The 23,841-nt window shown below is 49.7% G+C and overlaps 9 protein-coding genes across 9 annotated transcripts; 5 read left to right on the top strand and 4 right to left on the bottom strand.

Annotated features, from left to right (window-relative positions):
- Positions 1-529: 529 nt before the first annotated feature.
- On the bottom strand, positions 530-2,658 carry N7509_005348 (cystathionine gamma-synthase; the record flags this gene model as incomplete). The annotated part of the gene is made up of 6 exons (XM_056629985.1): positions 530-649; positions 717-759; positions 830-1,013; positions 1,083-1,530; positions 1,556-2,485; positions 2,614-2,658. 6 exons carry the CDS (start codon positions 2,656-2,658, stop codon positions 530-532), a joined length of 1,770 nt encoding a protein of 589 aa, XP_056489287.1.
- A 275-nt stretch (positions 2,659-2,933) lies between these two features.
- Positions 2,934-5,489, top strand: N7509_005347 (rRNA-processing protein UTP22; the record flags this gene model as incomplete). Its single annotated transcript, XM_056629984.1, has 1 exon — positions 2,934-5,489. One exon carries the CDS (start codon positions 2,934-2,936, stop codon positions 5,487-5,489), a length of 2,556 nt encoding a protein of 851 aa, XP_056489286.1.
- Positions 5,490-5,559: 70 nt separating this feature from the next.
- Positions 5,560-6,291, top strand: N7509_005346 (uncharacterized protein; the record flags this gene model as incomplete). The annotated part of the gene is made up of 1 exon (XM_056629983.1): positions 5,560-6,291. One exon carries the CDS (start codon positions 5,560-5,562, stop codon positions 6,289-6,291), a length of 732 nt encoding a protein of 243 aa, XP_056489285.1.
- A 233-nt stretch (positions 6,292-6,524) lies between these two features.
- On the bottom strand, positions 6,525-10,507 carry N7509_005345 (uncharacterized protein; the record flags this gene model as incomplete). The annotated part of the gene is made up of 4 exons (XM_056629982.1): positions 6,525-6,714; positions 6,778-9,762; positions 9,818-9,966; positions 10,034-10,507. 4 exons carry the CDS (start codon positions 10,505-10,507, stop codon positions 6,525-6,527), a joined length of 3,798 nt encoding a protein of 1,265 aa, XP_056489284.1.
- An 870-nt stretch (positions 10,508-11,377) lies between these two features.
- On the top strand, positions 11,378-12,985 carry N7509_005344 (ubiquitin C-terminal hydrolase 37; the record flags this gene model as incomplete). Its single annotated transcript, XM_056629981.1, has 6 exons — positions 11,378-11,518; positions 11,578-11,672; positions 11,757-11,856; positions 11,922-12,103; positions 12,184-12,359; positions 12,438-12,985. 6 exons carry the CDS (start codon positions 11,378-11,380, stop codon positions 12,983-12,985), a joined length of 1,242 nt encoding a protein of 413 aa, XP_056489283.1.
- Positions 12,986-13,929: 944 nt separating this feature from the next.
- On the top strand, positions 13,930-15,581 carry N7509_005343 (putative oxysterol binding protein (Orp8); the record flags this gene model as incomplete). Its single annotated transcript, XM_056629980.1, has 7 exons — positions 13,930-14,006; positions 14,114-14,190; positions 14,250-14,289; positions 14,353-14,422; positions 14,481-14,540; positions 14,629-15,301; positions 15,343-15,581. The coding sequence occupies 7 exons, from the start codon at positions 13,930-13,932 to the stop codon at positions 15,579-15,581; spliced, it is 1,236 nt and encodes a 411-aa protein (XP_056489282.1).
- Positions 15,582-16,168: 587 nt separating this feature from the next.
- Positions 16,169-20,036, bottom strand: N7509_005342 (condensin subunit YCS4; the record flags this gene model as incomplete). The annotated part of the gene is made up of 5 exons (XM_056629979.1): positions 16,169-16,342; positions 16,410-18,800; positions 18,853-18,994; positions 19,047-19,170; positions 19,217-20,036. 5 exons carry the CDS (start codon positions 20,034-20,036, stop codon positions 16,169-16,171), a joined length of 3,651 nt encoding a protein of 1,216 aa, XP_056489281.1.
- A 305-nt stretch (positions 20,037-20,341) lies between these two features.
- On the top strand, positions 20,342-22,015 carry N7509_005341 (serine/threonine protein kinase CDC7; the record flags this gene model as incomplete). The annotated part of the gene is made up of 4 exons (XM_056629978.1): positions 20,342-20,609; positions 20,685-21,135; positions 21,201-21,261; positions 21,338-22,015. The coding sequence occupies 4 exons, from the start codon at positions 20,342-20,344 to the stop codon at positions 22,013-22,015; spliced, it is 1,458 nt and encodes a 485-aa protein (XP_056489280.1).
- Positions 22,016-22,237: 222 nt separating this feature from the next.
- N7509_005340 (ubiquitin-specific protease OTU1) lies at positions 22,238-23,239 on the bottom strand (the record flags this gene model as incomplete). The annotated part of the gene is made up of 1 exon (XM_056629977.1): positions 22,238-23,239. The coding sequence occupies one exon, from the start codon at positions 23,237-23,239 to the stop codon at positions 22,238-22,240; it is 1,002 nt and encodes a 333-aa protein (XP_056489279.1).
- Positions 23,240-23,841: the final 602 nt, after the last annotated feature.

Below are 23,841 nucleotides of genomic sequence, written 5' to 3'. Positions count from 1 at the left end.
TGATAGGCGTTATGATCAAATGCCGGCGGGAGTTGCCCGTACTATCGTTTTCTATGGGAATGGGGGATGCCATGTGACACATGGCATTGTTTTCGGTGGGCAATGTAGGCAGGCTCGTGTTCCCTTTCGTACATTTCGGCAGGATTGCTGGTGCTGGTTGCTATTTTGCTTTGATGACCTTACATAACTCAATGTATGGAGCTGGCTATCCTTGAGTATACGTGCTTCGAAGAGCTTCGAGTTCTGAGTACTTGGTCGCCACATGATATTTAACTATGTTTGTACTTATTATACCCTTGATTGTAACTGGAATTACATGACGATACAAGCAATAAACACACTAGTAAATATTAGCAAGTTGAAAAAACCGCAAATGTTGGAACAATGTTGGGCTCCTTGGTTCTGTCAAATTTAGGATACCGTGACCCTGTCTGTACCTACTGAGTCTGTACTACTAGGTAGCTCGGAAATTGCATAAAATGCCAGATTAATATTGTTGAATGCATATATAATTTTGGGATTGGCAACTCTATTTCCGTGCCCTTTCCACCGCGTCCAGTGCAGTCTTGAACCTGGAACGCAAGTCTGATACCTCCTCGAGTCCGACGCTGATTCTAACCAGGTCAGGGTCCACATTGAAAGATTTCGCCTGGAAATAGGAATTGCTTGTTAGTTTGAAGCATTTTACAAAAGCAAATTTGTGAAAGAGTACATACCCATTCCAATTCACCGTAGTGAGCCAGGAGAACGTAGGGGGAACTAGAAAGCAGCGTTCAGTCAGTATGTTCGGAACCTGAGGTATATCTTTTGAAAAGAATTTTAAACTTACGCAAGAGTGAAGTTTGTGCCGAGACTCGGGCCCTTCAGGACCTCGAGGGTATCGTAAAATGCAATTGCCTCGGCATTTGAGTGGAAAGTGACAGAGAAAAGCCCACCATAACCGCCGTTAGGGTTGCGCAGGCTATCATAAATGGGTCGTGTCGGGCTGTATTTGGGGTAATGGACTTCCTTGACTGTTGATGAGATTAGTATTGCAACACGGCGTGAAATATAACAGAAAAAAAGGACTGAGAAATGCTTACTTAGTGGCGAATCCTTTAGCATGGCCGTAATGTTCTCAGAGGTAGAATTGATCTTGTCGATTCTTGCCACAAAGTCCCGGCTGTTTCGCTCCAAGAAAACAGCATCCTCCGCCCAGTAAATATCTTCATAGTCCCGTTCATAAGTTTCTTTCAGGAGTTTGTAGTACTGCCCTTGAGGGTTAAGCACTGCACCTCCACCCATGACGTTACTGTCACCGCTGAAAATCTTGGTAAGACTGCTAGCAACAATATCCGCGTACCGAAGGACATTGATGTTGATGAAATTGCTGATGGTTTCGTCGACCACCACGGCAAAGTCGTATTTATCAGCCAGGGAACGAATGCGAACAAGGTCAGGAGTCCTCAGAAGAGGGTTTCCAGGAGCCTCAAGGAAAAGTCCAAGGAAGCGTTCGCCATTCTTTAGTCGCGCTTCCAGGTCGTCTAGGTCCTCTGATGAACCATGTCCATAGAACAAACAACCGGGCCCCCATTTTCTGGAGAATTTTCAAGGTATCGGTATAAGGGAAGCCAAAGCAGATGCTTTTCAATTGGCCTCTAGAGGCCAGAAGTGTTTGATGAGCATTGAAGATGGCGCTCATTCCAGAAGGATATAGGTAAACATCGTCCTCGGAGATACCAGCAACGCGACCTTCAGCCGAGTCCGCTTCAAGAGCTTCTGGCAGCTCGACATCAGCAGTTAGGACACCCGAGATGCGCTTTCTCACGGCAAGCTTGGCTTGGTTTGCAAGCATGGTGCTAAGGTTTCGGCCGAAGCGTTCCTCAATGAACTGAGCATAGTCCCGACCATCCTCCACGCCGTTAGCCAAGGGAGATGCCTCCGCAGGAGGACTACGCGTGATTCCAGTGATGGAGCCTTTTCCCTGGTATCTCCTAGGTCCCTTACAGGGTCGTTGCGACAATGACTCGGCCGATGTGGCGGGGACCTTCTCTTCTACCAAGAATCCGTCCTCCAAGGCACGCAGACAAAACTCGCCTCTTCGGCTCGAAATTCCATTACCAGAATGCTGCCACACTTGCTTAGAAATGGGAGCATGTTCCTTCGGGTATATAACGGCCGACAAGGAGGAAGTGACTGTTGTTGGTCCGGCCTCGGCATGCGGGGAGGGAATAAAGTTCACGATGCGGACTTTGCGGGCGTCCTCGGCGGGCAGTTTGGAGAGGATGAACGATTGGCAAAGGAGGGCGGTTTTGACAGAGGCGAAGAGAGTCGCCGTCTCTGTTTCTGGGTTTCCGTGACGGCGAATGATTTCTTGGGCGAGTTTCTGGATGCTGGGGTGCACGAAGAACCGGGGGTAGCCGCATACCATTTTACTGATAACCCAGTCTTCACCTTCTTCGTAGCCGACGTTGGCCCTCCAGGTAGGTAACGATACACTGACAGCCTATAATTTGGTTAATAATCCATCCAATATCTCACACCGAGGACGATTGGCCTTGCGACAACGAGAAATGACGAATGCTCCTCCAAAGGTGTAATGGAGGGGCTCATCGCGGGGTTTAGGAAACATACATGGTCAGTGTTCGGGGGCACTGTCCCTCCAAGTGCTTGGAGCATGGCAAAAGTTTTGATTAGGAAAGCTTTGGAAATGTCAATGGCAGAAGTAAAGAGTGAGAATGATGTAGAAAGAGAAAGAGAAAGAGCAAAAAGTCGAGTCACATAACTAGATGCGACTTCGGCGCACCAGGAACGAGCACGAACACGGCATGACTCAGCGAGTGGGTCCCGCGATGCCCCAGTCCGTGTTATCGCCCGAATTTTTTTTTTGAGATATCAAGCTCACCACTCACCACATTCGCTGCTACGTCAACCAGCTTCGTGAAGTTGCCACAATGTCTTCACACACGGTGAAGCGACGGAAGATTAGCCCAGAACCGTCTGGTGCTCCTCAATCCCACACCAACCCACAGACCGCCGCAACAACAACGACTGCCAAGAAGAGTGACCACACCTCTTCTGCCCGCCGCAATGACTCGTTGACAAAGGGCCTGTCAGGCAATAAAGGAAAGGATGAGCGATCCGCTGAGATTGCAATGGCTAGTGGCCATTATAAGTCCAGCTTCTTCAAGCTGCAGATGGATGAGCTACTGACCGGCTTGAGACCGAACTACGACAAGCAGATCTCCAAGTTACAGGATACTCTGCACAAATTGAAGGGCGCCATTGAAAACCTCCCCGAAAAAGCTCCCAAATCCGCCTCGGAAGCGGAGAAGGAGCTTCGCACTGCATCCGGCGGAGTCGCAGTCCCTTGGCCCGAACCCCGACCTGCAAAAGATGCGAAATATACTATGTCCTACGCGAAACCATCAAACATAAACGTGATCGGAAGCTTTGCACTGAAGAATGGCGCCAAAACCTCCGACTCTCGCCCGGTTGATTTGGCGGTGACTATGCCTAGCTCGATCTTCCAGGAAAAGGACTACGTCAACTATCGCTATTTCCACAAGAGGGCATACTATGTTGCATGCATCGCAGCTGGAATCCAGGAGACCGCCAACGCCCTTGATTTGGAGGTCAAGTTTGGACACCAGGACGGAGACAGCCTTCGTCCTGTGATTCTATTGGAGCCTCGCCCTTCCACCAAAGGCGGCAAATCGACATCGTCGCGCCCCCAGATCCGAATTTTGACTGCAATTGATCCTAATCTATTCCCAATCACCCGGACGCAACCCGCGAAATGCAACATCCGACAAGGCTCTTCCACCGACAATGCGGAAATTGGCGAGCCGACTCCATTCTACAACGCAAGTCTTCGATCCGAGGCCGCAGTCTCCCTCTACCATAAACAGCTCCACCTGGCTTCTCAAAAATGCGAGTCATTCCGCGACGCTTGTATCCTGGGACGCACATGGTTGCAGCAACGGGGCTTCCACTCTCCATTCCAAAATGGAGGGTTCGGTGGTTTCGAGTGGGCCGCGCTTGTGTCCCTTTTGTTTGAAGGCGGTGGCCCTACTGGACAGCCAATTCTCATGCGTTCCTACAGCAGCTATCAAATCTTCAAGGCCGTTATACAATTTCTGGCTGGCCGAGACTTGACGACGCCTTTGCTATTGAACGCCACCGAAATTCCTGTCTCTGGTAACGGTCCGGTACTGTACGATGGTGGCAGGGGATTAAACATCCTATACAAAATGACATCCTGGTCCTATGCGTCCCTCCGTCATGAAGCCAGTATCACTCTCAAGATGCTTAATGAATCCCGGGTGGACAATTTTGACCGAGTCTTCATTGTCAAGGTCGATGAGCCGGCTTTGAGGTTTGACCGTCTTATCTCCTTCCCCAAGTCATTCCATGGCGATACCCTTCATGCTCTTCGCGAACAGAATGCGCTGTATACTGTTCTTTCAAGAGCCCTTGGAGATCGTGTCAAGCTCATCTCTTTGACGAGCCATTCTGCTGGCACTTGGTCGGTCCGCTCAAAGGCACTGAACAAGAAAGCAAGCAATGAGCTTTCGGTAGGTCTTCTGCTCGACGCCGATAATGTCTCCCGCGTTGTCGACCATGGCCCTGCCGCCGAAGAGAAAGACGAAGCAGCATCTTTCCGAGCTTTCTGGGGTAACAAGGCGGAGCTCCGACGTTTCAAGGATGGCAGCATTCTAGAGAGTCTTGTGTGGTCTGATCAGCCTTCTGATGATTCCATTGTGCATCAAATCTTGGTCTGCACCCTGGACCGCCATTTCCAGATTCCGGAAGATGATTTCCTGCTTACTGGTGATGAGTATGACGACCTGCTCTATGACGAGGGCGACGAGATTGTCTCGTACCAAAACCCCACGTTCCAGTCTATCAAGGAGGCATTTAGTGAATTGGAGCAGTCAGTCCGAAGCATGGAGGAAGTTCCATTGGAAATTCGACACCTTGCCCCAGCCAGTCCACTTCTTCGGTATACTGCGCTTCGAGTACAAGGATCCGCAGCCAATGAACCGGCAGACGTTGTTCTTCAATTCGAAAGTTCATCACGCTGGCCCGATGACTTCGCCGCCATTCAAATGACGAAGGCTGCTTTCCTCATCAAAATCGGAGATTCTTTGAAGTCAGCAGGTGCCGCATCCTCATGCCGCGTCGGGCTGGAGAACGAAACCAGCAAGATCCTGAACAGCGGATATCTTGACATCGTCCACTCCTCGGGATTCCTCTTCCGCCTGAGAATCCACCACGAGCGTGAACAAACCCTCCTCGAGCGCCAATTAAAAGACAAGACCATCAGCCCGCGGGAACGGGAAGAAGTTGCCCACGCTCTATTCTCTTACAAGAAGAACTTCATTCAAGCCCCCCCGTTTGACCCAAGCGATTCGCAGTCTTTGCACTCGATTCCCATTACTCTCCCCAACCATTCGCCTGGTCAAATTCTGGTTCCACTCCCATCTTTTCTCAGCGCACATCTGTGACGAATTGATCGAGCTCATCACAACCCGAGCTTTCACACAGCACTATCCCTGGAACAGTCCCTCAAGCATCATGACCGGGTTCTTGCGAACATTGCATTTCCTTTCCCGGTGGGATTGGCAACACGAGGCTCTAATTATCGATCTTGCCGGTGATTTAACCTCCGAGATCACAGAGAAAATCCGCACCCGATTCAACGCATGGCGTAACATCGACCCGGCCATGAACACACTTGCCCTTTTCGTCGCATCCGACATCGACAGCGAAGGCGTAACCTGGACGCAATACGAAATGCCGCCCAAGGTCGTCGCAGGCCGGATGTCCGCTCTGTCCAAGGCAGCAATGGACTTGCTCCGAAGCCAGGGTCACGAATTGGATGTACCCGATCTCTTCCAAACCTCCCTTGCGCCGTATGACTTTGTCATCAATCTGCGGTCGAAGATGCTCGGAGACCGCGCTGTATCCAAATTCAAGAACATTGCCGAGGCAGAGGTTTCCGGTCGTGCGAGTAAGATGGCCATCGTCAAGGCATTTGTTCGTGACGTTCAAGCTTGCTACGGTTCAAGCCTGCTATTGTTCCACGGTGATACAAGTGCCGATGTCGTTGCTGGTATTTGGAACCCGCAGACGCTGAATCCTAAGACCTGGAATCTTAAGACTGCCTACTCTACTGCACCCGCTCCGGGCAATGATTCTACGCAGCAGGATCGCGTTGTGATTAACCAGTCTGCGATTTTGAACGAAATTGCCAGACTTGGAGAAGGACTCGTTGATACGATTGAGAGCGGTAAAGTTGGTGCATAGATGTGTAAAACATAAAGCATAGTGTGTGTGGGATTTTCAAATGTCGAATTATTAAAATTTTTTATCTTATTGGCGAAAAATGTACATTACCTGCTAGCGCCACTGCAATGCAACCTTATCTTTATCAAATAGACAGAACAGAGACACAAACCCCTCTGGTAGAGAACCACCGTAACAAAATATCGCGTGAAAAAAAAATAACAGAAATCATTTTACATTCTTCATGAGTATCCTCATCCCCGGTCCGATTTACCCGTCGGGACCTGCGAGGAGAAGGAACAGAACTTATCCTTAATTGCGACGACTTCATAAGTTCCCTCGTCGGAGGTTTTGACAGTCTTGATATTCTCGTAGGAAATGTCGTGCTTGATATCGAGGATCTCGGACTTCTTTCCCTTGCGAGCGTTGGAGCTTCGAATATAACTAGAATTCAGAAAAGAGATTAGTATCATAAATGGCGGTAGGAGAGCGAAGGAAAATACTCACGTGAATTCAAATGGCGGCGTTCCCCAGAACTCAAAGTGAAGCTCAGCTTCTCCACCTTCATGGATATCCACAACAGAGAGCTGGCCCTTGCTGATGCGCACGCTTGGCATCTCGTGGATGACCTTGGTGATATCCTTGTGTGCTTTGCACTTGCCACTGGCCCCGTCACCGACAGCAGTGATGGTGAAGTCACCAGCGCGTTCAGCTATACGACGGAAGTCCGTATTGTGTGAGGTAGCTTTGCGCTGCGCACCATTGAAAGTGTAGAACACTTCAAAGGGTGCGTGTCCGGATAGAGCGAATGAAAGTCGCTCACCGACACAGTAGTCGACCTTAGACTCGAGCGGGATGATGGTCGGCACATCTGACACAGCTACGCGGACATTTGAAGTATCAAATTCAGTGGTGCGTTGGCAGCCGCGGGAGTCGCGGACTTTGTGGATGCTGACGACATGTTGGCCAAGGTCCAGGTGACGTCGAGGGATGGGGAGGTTGTGGCGGTGCGAGGGGATCTTCGGAATGGTGACAATCTCTGGCTTGGCGTTTGAGTGGTGTTTGATTGTGATCTCCAAGGAAAATGGAGGTAGGCCTTCCAATGTGATTGGAATTGTCTCTTCGCCGGTTGCGTCTTCTTTACAGAATCCATAGATGTGTCCAGGAGAATCAAACTTGGCGGATGGAAGTGTGTTCACTCTCTGGGTAACCTCGAGGATATCTTGCTTTGGATCGTGATCGTAAAGGTTGTCACCGACCTTGGCAAATTTGTAGCTGTATGAGCCGGGCTCGGAGGTATCCATCTCCATCGCGACTACGTTCAGAGCTGTGTTCAAATTGCGGGAGCGAACAGATGATGACCCGCGGTCTGTTTTGCGTCGTTGTTCATACTGAAGCGCGAATGGAGGATTGCCGGAGAGGCGTAGCTCGAGGCTGTCATCATCGCCTTGGCAGACCTCCGGCTTCACATACTGGCTCACAACGGGCGAACTATCCACAGCGGTAATTCGTGGTCGCGGGATCCAAGACACGTCAAACTTATTAGCAGACTGATCCACGGAGCCGGGGCACGACTTATCAAAGACCTCCACAAGCTCATAAACACCATCATTTTTGACAGAGAGAAGAGCGTTGCTGTCCCAGAAGACTTGGTCCAGAATCGAAGCGCCAGAATTGGTATTCCGGTATTTCACTGTCCACGGTTTTTCACCGCTAAGTCTCAAGGGGATGTTGATCTTCGAGCCTTGCAGAGCAGTGATGCTCCTCTGCTTTTCAATTTGACCAAACGCAGCATGTGGAGGCTTCGACCGGGCATCAATTCTGATATTTTCCTTGAGTGTTCGTTTGCACTTTGACTTGTCCTTGACGTTAGTCAATGCCAGAACATATTCACCACCATTTACCAACTTGTCGGTTGTGATAGTGGCCACCTCGGTCTCAGACTCCAGTGTATGCTTCGTTCTCTTGCCATTGTTGAGGAGTTCGTATTGAAGGGTCCACGGAGCTTCGCCCAAGAATGCTACATCCACGGAGACGGATTCACCGAAGCAGGCCTTCTTCACGCCTCCTTGGCCACGGAAGTGCGCCGAGGCTGGTGGCTTGACATCCTGTTCGAGAACAGGCACTTTGTCCCTGAGCGAGCGAGGGGAGTAGATAGAATCCTCGATATCGATGAAACGGTATCTATAAAAGCCTGCCTCTGACGGTGTAAGGTCCAATTGGGTGCGGAGGCCATCGATCCTTTGGGTTTTGGTAACTGTACCACCCCGATGAACAGAACTTTCGATGCTATAGCGAAGACGGAAAGGTGGCGATCCAGTCAGATCCAGATCCACGAGGAGACCAATGGCGTTGTTAGCGCATCGGTCAAACACCTTCTCTGCCTTGACAGACAATTCGGGCTCGGGAGGATTGAGCAAGTAGCAAGATGCGGGCTCGAGTACCTCTCCCGGGCAGTATTGACTGGCAACCGATTGCAATGAATACCAACCAGATTCTTTAATTGGCGACTTCTGATCGAGGTTCTTCAATGCGAGGATTTTGGCACTATCGGGATCTCTCTGGCTTTGAGAAGGATCGGAATTATGGAAAGAGTAGGCCACGGTAAATGGGCCATCATTAGCGTACCCCATACCAACATTTTGGAAGTTGAGGGGTAGATTGACGCTGTCTCCATGGGCGACCTCCAATGGGCGCTGATCATCACAACCTGACAAGGACACACGCGGACGCTCGTGAATCGAGAACTGATGCCATTGCGAAGGTGATTTAGAAGATGGTTGATCACCTTCCTCGAAGAGGGTAGAGTAGTTTGCAACATTCCCTGCGGCATCGTGAACCTCCTCGATGGCGTAAAACCACTCTCCACCGATGTTCAAAGACTCGTTCAGGGGGACGTCGATTTTTTGGCTTTGCGCCCACGAAATATCTGGCTGCTTGATACTGAAGAGAGCGCCGGTCGATCTTTGACTCAATAACGGGGATCGTAGATTATCTGGCTGGATATTTTGGAATGAATATCCACGATCGAGTTGATTGACCTGTCGACTATACTTGATCTTCAGTGGAGGCGTGCCTTCAACTTCGAGCACTAGATTCGACAACTCTCCCTTGCATTTGTTCGTATGGGAGTTTTTGATAAGTGCCCGAGGACAGGATACCACCAAAGCATCTGATATCCGCGTGCGAACATCAAGCTCTGATTTATCCACAACTCTCTGGAGACGATAGATACCGGTTTTGCGCACGGGGATGAGGAGATCTCGGTGGGGGACTGTGTCCACAGTGGAATGTCTCTTCTCAGCCTGGCGTTTGAGTTGTTTCAACTGTTTAGCTGGGACTGTGAGAGTCTCATTCTCGCCTGTGTGGAGATCAAGGCGCAAGATTTCAATGAGAATCGGGTCAGTTTGGTTGACGCGGATGGGGAGATCAATGGTGGTCCTTTGGGAGTCGAGACAAAGTGGCTCACGCTCGGGATTGAGAACAGCAGATCTAAAAAGGTCAGCTAGAGCCAAAAACATTTTGTCTCCATTTGAGCAAAACTTACCCTTCGGGCAAAATGTGCACGATTTGTTTTCCCAGAATCAACGAAGCATTGTGAATGATGTCACCCGGCTTGACCTTTCGTTCGGAAATTGAAAGCTCGCGGTCGTAAGCAACTTTAACCAGACCTGCAAACCATGCGCCAATGGGTAGCTGAAACAATTCGATTAGTCTTCATCCTCTCCATCCCTTACCAGCCGGAAATCAGAAGTAAACTCACCGGAATACGGAACATCAGAAAGACATTACCAACGACATGCAGCAAAAGCAGTGCCAGAGTTGTCGGGAAAGCCCATTCCAGCCAGGGAATGCGCAAGGCCTGAAGACCAAAGAGGAAAACTCCATCGAAAGTAACCCATTTCAAGAATAACCAGGTCGAGTCCAGCTCGTCAGATGCGGTCCAAGACTCATATACACGCCACAGGTTGAGCACAAGGTAGAAAGCTACCACATAGAGCCGTTGTGAAGGACCATCGATTAGATCGACGGGGACGAGCGGGTTGCTGGTGTTCTGGGGCAGTTTCGGCGGCGATGCCTTTGCGGGTGATTTGGCAGAGGATCTTACAGCGGGCGTATCGCGCCCATCGCGAAAAGGTTGAGACCGAGAAGGTGTTTCAAACAGCTTCTTTCTGTTCCTTGGGAGGGTTTGAGGCGTCTGCGGAAAAGCAGACTGAAGGCGGGGAGTACCGTTCATGGCATGCTGCGATCACCAGGGTCCAGCTTGGTTGAGAAGTGATTTCCCACGCAAGGAAGGAATACCAGGGCGCGACGGTCACTGGTCCTGCGGCGACAATAGGGCGCAAGTCGGGTTGGGCGACGATTGAATGTGGATCACCAAGCAGTTGGGGGAGATGGGGGGGGTTGGAAAAACAGAAACAAAAAAGTGATTGTGACCGAGACGCGGGAAGCGCGTCGGAGGAAGCTCGGTCCACCGCCGACATGCCTCTACAGTATACAACAACCGCAGTCGATGGGGTCTTTGGGGAAAGAAAATGTCATTTTTGATATTGGGGGAGACTACGAGCTTACCTCAAATATTAAGCAGTCTCATATACTATTTCAGCTACTTTATTATGGCTATGGGAGAATACTGATAGCTTTGGGAGGTCAACCTTAGGAAAGCGGTGTAAGCTCATCTATTCAGGTATTGTACTGCTAAGGAGCCTCTGAGTATATACAACCGGCAGTAAACTTGACCATGAGATATTAGGCAGCATTGAGGAAGGGGGTACACAGGTAAGATACTAGTTCAAGTTATATTCACTAGCGGTAGCCTGAATTATGTCCGCTTATGAAGTATTAACATACTACATCCCATAATACACACAATTAATAAAATATATTCTGGCCGAGAGCTCTATTCCCACATTAGGCAGAATGCAAGGCGGTCAGCCCTTTAGACGTAGCCTTCGCAGTGTTTGTATCTAGTCCTACATTACATACCCAATTTCAACACTTTCTACAATTTCTCTATCACATCCTTTTACCTCTGCTTCCTTTTCTTCTATCTCAAAGGCCCCTTTCACTTCTATCACCACAATTCCCTTTCATGAAAACAACTTGAATGGTTCTTATCATGGGACCACCCTCTAAACGACAACGTCGGTCCAACTCGACTGAGTGCTCAAGTGATAATATCTGCCAGCCGGCAACACACCTCGAGAAAGACAGCTGGAATGGATTTTGCGAAATTGAGTCAGAACCGGTCAGACTGTTTTTGATCTCAAATACTGCCTAGTCCAATCAACTAATCTCCTTTCCCAGGCCTTGTTCAATGTGATGCTTCGAGAATTTGGCGTGAAAGGCGTCAAAGTTCAAGAAGTGGTATCTCTCGATGAAGAGTTGATGGCTTTTTTAAAGTGAGAATTGAGAACTGAGAGCTCCATGCCCGCATCGATGATATGTCAAAGCATACAGAACTGACTAGATGCCCCGGGACACAGCCAACCTATCTACGGCCTGATCTTCCTCTTCCGCTGGCGGGAGGACGATGCCGAGAAACAAGAAGCGTCATGTCCAGATGGACTGTGGTTTGCCAACCAGGTATGGTTAAGAGGGGAAAACATGACTTTTTTTGGGGGGAGATTACTGACCATTTACAATGCCAGACAGCAAGCAACGCATGTGCCAGTGTGGCCCTCCTGAATATCGTCAACAATATTCCCGACGTTGATCTTGGAGAGAACTTGCAACAGTTCAAAGAGTTCACCATGCCCTTTACCCCGGCCCTCCGGGGCGATGCAATTAACAACTTCGAGTTTGTCAAGAGGGTACATAATTCATTCGCACGGTACGCTAAGCATCGTCTCCATACTACTTGATCACATTGAATTTGGCCTGGCTAATCCCGAGTGACGATGCGCATTATAGGAAGATGGACATATTGAACTCTGATCTACAATTGAAAGGAGAAGCTACCTCTTCAAAGCGTTCACAGAAGCAGATATCTGGCGACGAGGATGCCACATTCCATTTTATCGCATTCATGCCGGCTATGGGCCAAGTCTGGAAGTTAGATGGGCTGGAACGACAGCCCCAGGCCATCGGTTAGTTCTCTCCTTTTCGTTATCTTGAGCTGGGAATACATCCAGCAAGCGCAAGCTAACCCCTATCCTTATTCACAGGCGAGTGTTCCGAGGAGGAGGATTGGCTCGAGCTGGCAAGGCCCAACATTCTCGATCGAATGGCTGCATACGAGGAGGAACAGATTGAATTTTCGATCTTGGGATTAGTTCGAGATCCCCTTCCAGGCCTTATCCAAGAGTTGGCAGTCAATGTCCGAAGTCTCGAAGTCATCAATGAGCGCCTTATGGCCAGTGGCGCAACTGATGCCGGGGCCGATTCGAGCATGGAGACGTCCCAGTCGCTTGAAGCACTGCAAGAAACAGTGTTCGGCCCGGAGCCATTCTTTGGACTCACACGAGCGATGATCGACGAAGCTGTCATTCCAGAGGTATTACCGGAGGAAGATTCACCGTCTTCCCTCATAGAAAAGCGGGAAGAACTCCGCCAGGCGCAAATCGCGCTGCGCGGTCGGGTTCGTGAGGAGAAGGAGGCACAAGATGCAGATGATGACCATGCGACCGGACGACGATATGACTATGGACCAGCGATACGTACATGGTTACGCTGCTTGGCACGGAAGCAGGAGTTAGCAGATCTATTGTCGTGACTGTGATGAAGTTCGTGGGCCCAGAGGCGGCCGCGATTGGCCAGCCAAGCAACGAAGTATAACGAGTGACCTTGCCCGATGCCGCGAGGTGCTTTCAACTCTCCTCGTGCTTGGAGCAACAAGCTTTCTCATCAGTAGGAATGTTAGTTCTGTATCTAGGGGGGGAAAAAGCAAAGAAAGATCATTAGTTGGACTATTTGGATCATAAATGCACCAGAGTATTAATAATAAATAATCACTATTTATGGAATAGATCAGCCTGTGATAACCTCGGAGCTATTTCCATTGTTATAGCTAACGAGCAGTATACGAGTAGTATAGTATTCCCATGACTGTTGGCATGTACTCACTACTTTGAAGTGCATGCCAGCAGTCATGGGGAATACTACAGCCTATACTGCCTATAGGAAACTTGTAATACTAAGTAATACCTGGATTATCTCCACTTTCATTTCCACTTGCACTCCCACTCCCATTTCTTGTCCCGTCGCCACGGCGTCATCCGCCCAGTCCACCAGATCCCAAGGGTTAAAGGGTCAAAGGGCCCCTCCCAGTTGCCTAAAACGCCTTCGGTACTGGTCGACCCCGCCTAAATTCAACTAAATTTCACCAAATCCCACTTCTTCCCACCTTTTTCCTACTTGTTTCAGTTATTTCCCTAGTAAACCCCCCCCCCACTGGGCAAAAAAACGGCACGTCACCGCCTCCGCTCGGATTTCCCCAACTCTCGGCGCTTCCACATCCTTTGTTGGTGCTTTACTTTGCTTTGCTGGATTAATTCACTGGGTGATTCGAGCGCGCTTCTTTTGTTTGCAAGGGCCATCTGCCCGCGAGTCCTCTTTTCTTTTACTTTCTGCCCGGTGCACAAAGCTATTCTGTCTCGGAAATACCGAATCCATCTACAACCCCCCATTTCAATCTCCCGCCACCTGGATACAGACACCATGTCGTCCGCCCCCGTGGTCGAGAAGACCCCTGATGACTCTTCCAAGCTGAAGACGTTCCTTTCTATCCTGCGCAAGTATGACTAGCCTCATTTTGTCCTACTCCCGGGAGGAAATGTCCCCTCCAGTCCCGTTCCCTCGGGGCACCACTGATGCAGTGGCTGATGATGCAACGTTAAAATAGGTTCGTGGGTGTGACAGATATCGCCTCTGTTCGTTTCTCGTTGCCGGCGCAACTCCTCGAGCCCCGACCTAATTTAGGTAGGTCTGACACAAGTGTGACACTGTTTGGGAGAGTGCAGGCTGACAAGGCGCTTCAGAATACTGGAATTACCTGGATCGACCGGAGACCTTTGCGAGGTCAGGACCACCGAGGCCCATTTATGCGCTGTCGACTTATATGTGCTGACCCGAGAGCTACAGCATTGGCAAATCCGACGATGAGCTAGGACGAATGCTCGAAGTATTGCGATTTTGGTTTACAAAGGATCTGGTACATTACATTGGAACTCTCCCCACCCGCCGGGAATTTGTGCTGAGTGTTGGAACAGAAATACATCAAGGGAAAACCCTGCAAGCCATATAACTCGACCCTGGGCGAATTTTTCCGCGTAAGTGGAAGTCCTGATGAGCGCAGCGAAGAACCGACCAGGCAAAAAAACAGGGGCGCTAATCAAACCGTTTTGTCTCGAATAACAGTGCAGCTGGGAGGTCCCGGACTTCATCCCGGAGGAGGCAAATCTGCCTGGCGTCGAAGTCAGCAGCGACAGCAACGGTGCCTCCGACAAAGATGACAAGGAAAAGGTCAAGATCTCCTATCTGACCGAACAGACATCCCACCATCCCCCCGTCTCAGCCTTCTACATCGACTGCGCCGAACGCGGCGTCACAGCCCGCGGCTTCGACCAACTCAGCGCAAAGTTCACTGGCACAAGTATCCGCGTCAGCCCCGGCCAGCACAACCTGGGCATATTCGTCAACATCGAGAAGAGAGACAATGAAGAATACCAATTGACCCACCCCCACGCACATCTCGGCGGTCTACTACGCGGCGCGCTCTCAGTCACAGTGACCGATACATGCTACATGACCTGTCCCAAGACACGCATGAAGGCGATCCTGCAGTACATGGAAGAAGGCTGGATAGGTCGCACGCAAAACCGACTCGAGGGAGTGATCTTCCGCTACGACCCTGACAACGATAACATCACCAAGGCGAAAGACGTGAAGGAAAGCGACGTTCTTGCCCGAATCAGCGGGTCCTGGCATGGCAAGATCTACTACACTCCGACAGGATCCAAGGAGCCCATTCTCCTAATCGATATCTCGCCCTCTTTCCCGCGGAGAAGAATGTTCCCCCCTCTGAGACACAGTTATCCAACGAGTCACTGAAGTTCTGGTCCGAGGTCACAGATGCCATTGTCGGCAAACAGTTCACCGAGGCTACCAGGCTGAAGCAGGATATTGAGGAGCGTCAGCGTCAGCGCGCTACTGAGCGCAAGGAACAAGATATCGAATGGAAGCCGCGCTTTTTCACCGGCGCGGTGACTCCTCTCGGTAAGCCTGAATTGACCGAGGACGGACAGAAAGTCCTCGAGGGAATTCGGGCTGGGAATTATGCGCTGGATGAAAGTGAAGTGCAGGGCGCATAGGTATGGGCATAGGCATACACAAAGTCAAGGTCTTGCCTCCTAATTGTCTTGAATTCCTCTTTTGGGTTGAATCCATGTTGGCCGTATCTGGTATGCGACCAATTTTTCAACACGGCGTCTTATCTACGGTTTCCTTACAGGAATACCTCGGTGGCCTCCTTAGGAAGCTTTCTTCCTTCGATTTAACATATTTAGATTTCACCCTGGGGACGCTTATCATTTTTTTCCCCAGGGCATTTTTTGTGGATAGTTGCTGGCGAGATGTGGAGGGAGATCTTTGACAAAAGCAGCAAGCAACACTGCGCTGCTTTTTGCACACAATCAGAATGGATAGAGAGTTGTCTTGACACTCTTTTTTTCAAGCATTTCAAAAAACAAACTATACATGATGAGTCGGGTAAAATAATGAAGTAGTAGTATAATGTAAAAGAAAAAATGCGATTCACGAAAGAAAAACCCAGACCACCCAACCCAATGTCCTAAACACCAAACCAAACCAATGCCTCAGCACCAAAAAACCCAACAAAGGTAACTACAGTCATCAGGAGCATAAAAACATCAATACAAGGCTACCAGCTGTTCAAACACTAGGCAGCTGCGCTAACAACCTTCGTGAAACCAGCAGTGACAGTCTTCGCGATTTCCTCATTCTTATGCGGTAGCAAAGATAAGGCATACGCAACGTCGTTCCACTGGCGTTCGGTCTCGCAGCGAGGAAGTCGAGCAGCCAACTTGTCGGCCAATTGACGAGCGTGTTTTTCCTGTAAGATATAGTGTGAGCCTAAGTATACTAGAAGGGGGAAGAAAAAAAAGTAAAGTATCACTAACCTTTTCGACGAAACCAATCAGGAACTTGACGATGCGCCGCAGAGAAGCCTCTTCCAGGTTCTTTTCAGCACTCAATAGACTGAACATGTCGACGAAGTGGTTGTACACGGCATTATCCTTGGTAGCCAGCTCCGTGAAGAACATGCGAGCGAGATCAGCGGTCTTCTTATCGTCGTCTTCTAGACACTTCGCCATTTCACCAAGTTGACCCTTGACCTTGACCTGACCGGCTAAGATAAGGAATGTCAGGGTCATCAGACAGGTGCGCTTCACAGAGGCATCGTCGTCATTAAGTCGGCGATACAAGAAGTCAGTGTTTTCGTCGATCAAGTGATTGAAAGAGACAGCCATATCGCCAAGGGCGATGACAGCGTTGCTACGGACAATCGGATCCTCAGATCGTTCCATGATGGTGATCAGGAGTGGGAGGTTCTTTTCACAGTACTCGGCAGAGACACACATGAGCTTGGCCAAGCACAACGTCGCAGAGGCCTGGAGGTCGCGGTCTGGATAGGCGTTGTTATTGGCGCAGATTTCTGCCACGAGAGGTCCGAATTTGGAGAGCAGGGAGTTTTCTCCATATAGAAGCTCACGCTCACGAATATGAGCCATGGCATCAGTGAAATCATCCTCGGTGGTACCTCCAATGAGATCAAGTTCATCAGCGTCGGCGTCGTCGTCCTTCTGACCGGCTGATTCAGCGGCTTTGGTTTTCTCCTGCTCAGCCTTTCGGCGTTTGAAGTCGAGCTCACAGAGCTCAAGGTGCACAATCTGCTTAATAGCAATGTGACCAACGATATACAGGAGCTGTGAGAGGGCAGCGGATGACGGCTTTGGCTTCGATGGTGGTTGTTGCTGATCTTCTGTGGTTGCAGTGCTAGGGCGCTGTTCTTCAACACTGGCAGATGTGTGCGAAGACGAAGGCCGCTGGAGATGAGGTTGGAACACAAATCTAGTCTTCCTCCGGAGGATGTCCGAGCACAAGGTATCGGGGTGCTTAGAAAGAGTGTAAATGGCGCTGATCGCTTGCTCGGCAACACCATACCACTCCTTGCTCTCGGAAACAATCTCCAACATCGCACCCAGTTTGGTCAAGACAGAATGATCGTTGGCAAGTTTAGGAATGGCGACGACCTCCTTGGACTTGGCCTGTCGTCCCGGAACCATTCGCCGGAGGGCGATGCAAGTATATTTGGCAAGAACAAGGTCAGATCTGCCCAATCCACCCAGCCCAATGCGCAGCATCGCTTCTATTTCCTTGATGACCACCTCGGGATCAGCGAGAGCCAACATACCCAGAACAATGATAGAACCGCGACGCTGGGTTTTTGAGATTTCCTTCTTTTGGATCCCATAAACTTGCCATAACTTGGCAATCACAGCTTCTGATACATGCCCGGCCTTCATCATAGTGCTCAGCAGCTGTTCAAGACATGTGAGTTCGGCAGGGGTTGAGCCAAATGTCAAACTAATCATGTTGCGTGCAATATAGTTCGCAGCGTCGTTCTGGCTGAACGAGTCTGGGGCATCAAAAAAGAGACCCTTGTAGCAGTCAATCAGATGGGACTGAACACCCTTGCCCTCATCACTGTTGCCCTTGGTCCAGATCAGGCGTAACATGCGACGGATACCAGTGCGTGCTGTTTCGACCTTGTATGCATCAAGGACCACAAAGAAGTCCATGGCTTCAATCACCTCGCTCTTGTTGCGAGAAGACAGTAGCTGCGAGACGATCGTGGATCCGGAGTGGAGAACCTCAATGAAGCGGATAGCCTCATTATAGTATTTTCGGGTCAGCTGCAGACGCGTCAAAAGCTCAGATGTGGCAGCTTGCTCCGCTGCCTTTTGCATAGCGGTGGCCTTTTCTTCTTCGGTCATTCGAGGTGCCTTGGAAGGGGAATCATCTGGCAACTGGGTCGCTTCATCCAGCAGTTCGTCATCGACCTGGGTCATTTCCGCGTCGAATCCGGGGGTTTTCGGAGGTCGCAGAGCATTGAGTTCGCTGTCAACTCCATCCAGTCGGTCATTCCATTCTTTGTATGCGAGTTGTCCTCCATGCATGACGCTGAAGGGATGCGTGGCAACCAGTTTAGATAAAAGCTTAATTGCGTTACGACGCACATTGCTGCTCTTGTCTTCCAGACTTCTCGCCGCGAGTTCAGCGGCGGCTTGTCGTCGCTTGGGGAACTTCTGCTCCAAATCGCAAATTCGCATGAAGACCTGGATGGCACGGCAACGGCAGTAGGGGTTGATGTCCAGGAATCGTTCTTCTAGTACATCGAAAAAGGCGTTGATCTGAGTCTTATAGTTTTCGCTGCGTTCTTCCTGTCGGCTCAGGTCGGAGATTAGATTACCACAGACCTCAATCACAGCACAGCGCAGTGTGTAAGCCTATGTCAATTGTTAGCAGGTGCCGAATATCTCAGCACAAAGAGATACCTACCTCGCTGTCAAGCTGTTTGGCCAAGAGAGTCATTTGCTTGATGATCAATCTTGGGGTAAGTTCGGAGAGCTTAATGATGAAAGCAGAGACTGATTTCGGTCCACGGGTATCATTTGAATTGAACTCTTTGTTTCCGAGTTCCCTAGACCACGTTAATCAAATTGTCCAGTTTTCCAGGAATAGAAGCTACCTACTTCAGAATTTCATCCGAAAGCTGAGGGTAGTCATATTGTTCTGCCAAGATGTGGAGGAATTCGGCCATGGGCTCTGACAAGTGCTCAAAGTATGTCAAGCTTTGCACAATTGATGTTTGCGCACCTGGAAAAGTTAGTGCCGGGAAATTCACAAGACTCAGGATACATACCAAAAGCATGTCCATGATGCTTAACCGCAATGCACAGAACCTTGAAGGCATGCATGCGAATGGCCATGCTCTTCACCCGCTGCTCGCTCTCCAAAACCAGATAGATTGTTCGAGTAAACAAATTAATAAATGTGTCGCGGTCCGAAGTAGTCAAGAAAATGCGGCCCAGCTTGAGTTTCATCACCTTGCACATGGTTTCCATGGATATTTGAATTTGTGGTGTCCAGTCCCAGACTCCATCTTTGGCCGATTTCTTCGATTTAGGGCCACCACGTCGCGCAGGCGCGGCCTCGGCGGGCTTCTCGGCGGCTTTCACCTCCACAGCGGACAGCGCCCACTGGAGAAGGAATCCGTACATTTCCAGGAGTTGCTTGTGTGACTGGATCGCATCTTGTTCGTCGCATTCGAGATCGCCGACGATGATGTCGGCTTCGACCGATAAACCGGAAACAATTAGATCAAGGACCTTACTTAAGGACTTCGTAGGGAGGAAGCTTGTGTATCTGCAAGGTTTCGAACGATCAGAGCTGGTTCCAGGTGAGGGGAAAGCTCCCCGGGGTAGATGGGAGGGTTTTGGGGCGCACTTTAATAAAAACTGCAAGGAGTCAAAAAATGATGACCTGGTAAGGCCTTCAGGATTCTCTGCGACTGCGTCCACGATCGGGTTGAGGACATTATCGATCAGCGCAGTCGACAGCTGATCGGGATCTGTTTCGCAGTCGAGTAAGTCGGGGTCGGCATCGAGGGTGGGGACGGAAGTCGGATCGCTCAAGTAATACTTGAGCGAATCATTAATGTCGAATTGTATTCTGTCCTCCATGGCGACGGTGTCGAGGTGTGGGCGATTTGGGAGGGGAGGATTGAGGGGAAGAAGTCAACAAGTCAACAAAGGCGGCGAATGTTGATCGGCGGGATGTTTGGCTTTTGCCCGAACAGGCAGGCCACCGCCCGACACAAACATTGGCAGAATCGACGCGGTCGCGGAGAAAAACAATCAACTTGAATGTCCTTGCGGCGATTTTGTGTTATGCACTGGTGACCTGCATACACAACCCCGGAAATTCCTCATTGCACTTCCTCAACATCCCATCTCTCTCCCCTCGTGAAGCTACCTCCACCAATACCATGTCGGCCTTTCGTGCTGCTCCCGCGGGGGTCTTTGAGCTTCAGCGCAGCAGTTCGTTCCGAGCCCCCGCACCCTCGAAATACCAAAATGAAGAAGCCCAGGGCGAAGCTCGACGAGAAGCTCGACGGGAAGGAAGTGACTATGGAGGCGAGGAAGAAGATGAGGAGGAAGAAGTTGACGAGTCAGTACGGGAAGATATGACCAAGCTTGAGGATACCTTTCCCGGCATCTCGGAACGATTTCGATTAATTAATCGAATTGGAGAAGGTATGGTTCGAGGAAACAACAAAGTAAACTCTGTATCATATACATATATGCTAATGTTTGGTTGATTCTATCAAGGAACCTTCTCCACCGTGTACAAAGCCGAAGATGTACTATACGACCACTACCAGAACGAATGGGATGTCTTTGCGCGAGCACAACAACAAGAGGCATGGCCAGGTCCCCCTGCCAAAAGACGTCGAATGGATTCGCCATCGGCAGGAGGGCCCAAGGTCCCTCGCTATGTCGCGTTGAAGAAAATCTACGTCACAAGCAGTCCAATTCGGATTCAAAACGAACTTGAACTTCTCCACGATCTGCGAGGCTGTAAATCAGTCTGCCCTCTCATTACTGCATTCCGGTACCAAGACCAGGTCGTTGCAGTCCTTCCTTATTTCCCACACTCCGACTTCCGCATTCAATACCGAACATTCATGGTGGCAGACATGCGCCATTATCTCAGATCACTCATGACAGCTTTACAATCCGTTCACGAGCACGACATTCTACACAGAGATATTAAGCCAACGTATGTGATAGGGAGTCTGTGCAAGGCATTGTGTCGACAATATCAATACTGACTTGCGGTTTTAGGAATTTCCTTTACAATCCTGACCTGAAAGAAGGCGTACTCGTTGACTTCGGTCTTGCAGAGGTAAGCTCACAATCTTCCTTCTACTCCGGAATCATAAAAAAGAATCTCTCTAATCTTCTCTTTCGAATCACATTAGAACCAGGGAGCTGAGTATACCAGCCAGTGCCTGTGTGCCCATCAAACCTACGTTCGCCGCAGCAGAATTCTCTCCAGCTACTACTCGAAAAACCCGCCATCCTTAGGTCTGTCAAACGGATATCCAAAGAACGACTCGCGTCCGTCGAGACGAGCAAATAGAGCAGGCACCCGAGGATTCCGTGCTCCCGAAGTTCTATTCAAATGCACATCCCAAACCACAAAAATCGACATGTGGTCTGTAGGCGTTATTCTTCTCACTCTACTGGGACGCCGATTCCCGTTCTTCAATTCGGCTGATGACATCGACGCTATGATCGAGATGTCAAGTATCTTTGGAACGCGGCGCATGAAGACTGCAGCGGCGATGCATGGCCAAATATTCGAGACGAATATTCCAACCATTGGAGAAAAGGGCTACAGCTGGGAAAAGCTGGTGAAATGGTCCAGCTGCGTTGAAGATTTGACTGAAAGTGAGCAGCAAGCCACACGTCTTTTGGCCGGGTTGATGGAACTAGACCCCAGCAAACGGTTGAGTGCCGAGGAAGCACTACAACATGAATTTTTCGTCGATCCAATTCATCATGATGTTGAATGGGGCGGTAACCCCGAAAGCGGAGATTCTGGCGAAGAAGAAGATGCCGGAGATGACGAGGCTGATGAGGTCGCGATGCTATGAGATACCACCTTTTGTACGATAAATTATGCAGTTCTGACGTTACACGACATCTTTGTTCAGGCAATACTTCTGTTCAATCATAATCAATACCACTAGTTGATGATGTGTTTCTGTGTTCCACGGTTTCTATCTTCAATATAACAAGGGTCTAGATAGTCCGCCCATCTCATGTACTCCGAAAAAAAATGCATACTTCATGATTCAGTAAACTTATCTATCATCCTAACTGGATTCTCCAAAATCATAATGGCCAGTTGCCGTGGCATGCTGGACTGCCCCCTTCTCTCCTGTGAATGTTTCTCCACACGTATTGCAGCGGACCAAAAATCCCGATGTATCCGTATAGTAATGCTTGCTCTGCAAAATCTGGCACACCTCCTGTGCCTTCTCCAAAACTACCGGGTCGACAGCCTCGAAGATCTTAGTATCAATTTGTGTAAACGGATCGGCATGTGTGTATGGCGGATCTGACGGCGAGAGGGCGAGAACGTCGTAATGAACCCCAGAGTACACAACGACACACCGAGTCGGGGCCCCTTCGTTAAACTGAAACATATGAAGCGTTTGTACATCGATCGAACAAATCTCAATGTTAAAGTACTCGCTGAGAATCTTGAGTTCAATCGCACCACCCCACGAGTCTTCATTCTGAATCCATTTGCAATACTCGTCTGGATTTTTGCCCAAAACAACGGCTGTATATTCTGACGGATTGGACTGGATGGCACCGGCCACGATCGAGCGCAACTCTACCATGGTATCCATATCACCCATGACCGCCGCGCCTACAGCACGGAAAAGACAAGAATTGTCATCAGGCATTACGCGAAGCACGAATGTGCCTGCATGATCGGGCGAGGCGACTTCCGGGGGATCATCTGCGGAGTTTTCTGGCTTTTGTGATGTTGCAGTTGCAGGCGGCGGGCGCATCTGCTGGGAAGAAAAAGAGCTGGGCTCATTCTGCGGTTGCGGGGTGGCACTCGCACTCTCTCGCTGCGCAACAATAAGCTGCTCCCCGTTCAAGTTGATTCCGAGCTCTAATATGTTTTGTTCAGGCTGCAAGCTGTCGATGTCCAAAGGCTTCAGGTCTGGATATCCGTATTTGACATCAAAGGAAGTGAGACCGGTCTTCTCCGCAATCTGTCCTCGCAAGTCGTTGATAGTGGCCGTGTCATCCAAAGTGACGGTAGATTGGCCTGAAGGGCCCCGAACTCGGAAGCGCATGCTTGGATGGGGTTCGATGAAATGAAGTACGTGAAGAAGAAGAAAGTGTATAAATTCCGAGAGAGCCAAAAACCGGTAGTAGTTGGTATGGTATGCCAAGTTCTTTGAAAGAAGCTGGGTGGCTCCAGTCTGAGCAGGTCCCACTCGATCAGTCGAGGGAGCTAAGGTGTGGCGACTAAATAGGGTAGGGTCCGGTGTGGGGTAGAGGTAAAGTCAACACAATTCCTTTCATCTTGTGAACGATCTCATGGTTATTGACTGAACAGTCGTTTGCAGCTTTGAATCAAGAATTTGGAGTTTGGAGCAGGTAGCTTCGAAGGAATGCGACACGTTCTGAAGCTGCGATCGGCAAGGATATGCTATCCTCCTCCCCCCACACGGGTCTGTTTGGGAATTACCCTTATACTTCCTGCGGATGCTTGATAGACAAAAAGAAGAGCACAAATAAGAGAAAAAAGGCCAAAAATTGATCTCGATGGATTGCGGGACCATCTTTGGAGCTTCTGTCGACGTTAGCAATTTCACTGTAGTCTTCTTCGCCGACAAATTAAGACGGATTATTTACAATACAGGCGTATTCACTCCGTATCGATACCGGTGAC

The sequence above is a fragment of the Penicillium cosmopolitanum genome (assembly GCF_028827165.1).
Source record: "Penicillium cosmopolitanum strain IBT 29677 chromosome Unknown utg000006l:49.0-5199605.0:1.0-5204138.0, whole genome shotgun sequence".
Classification (NCBI taxonomy): Eukaryota; Fungi; Ascomycota; class Eurotiomycetes; order Eurotiales; family Aspergillaceae; genus Penicillium; species Penicillium cosmopolitanum.
The sequence above is the reverse complement of the archived record's forward strand: the minus strand, read 5'-3'. Positions and strand labels throughout refer to the sequence as shown.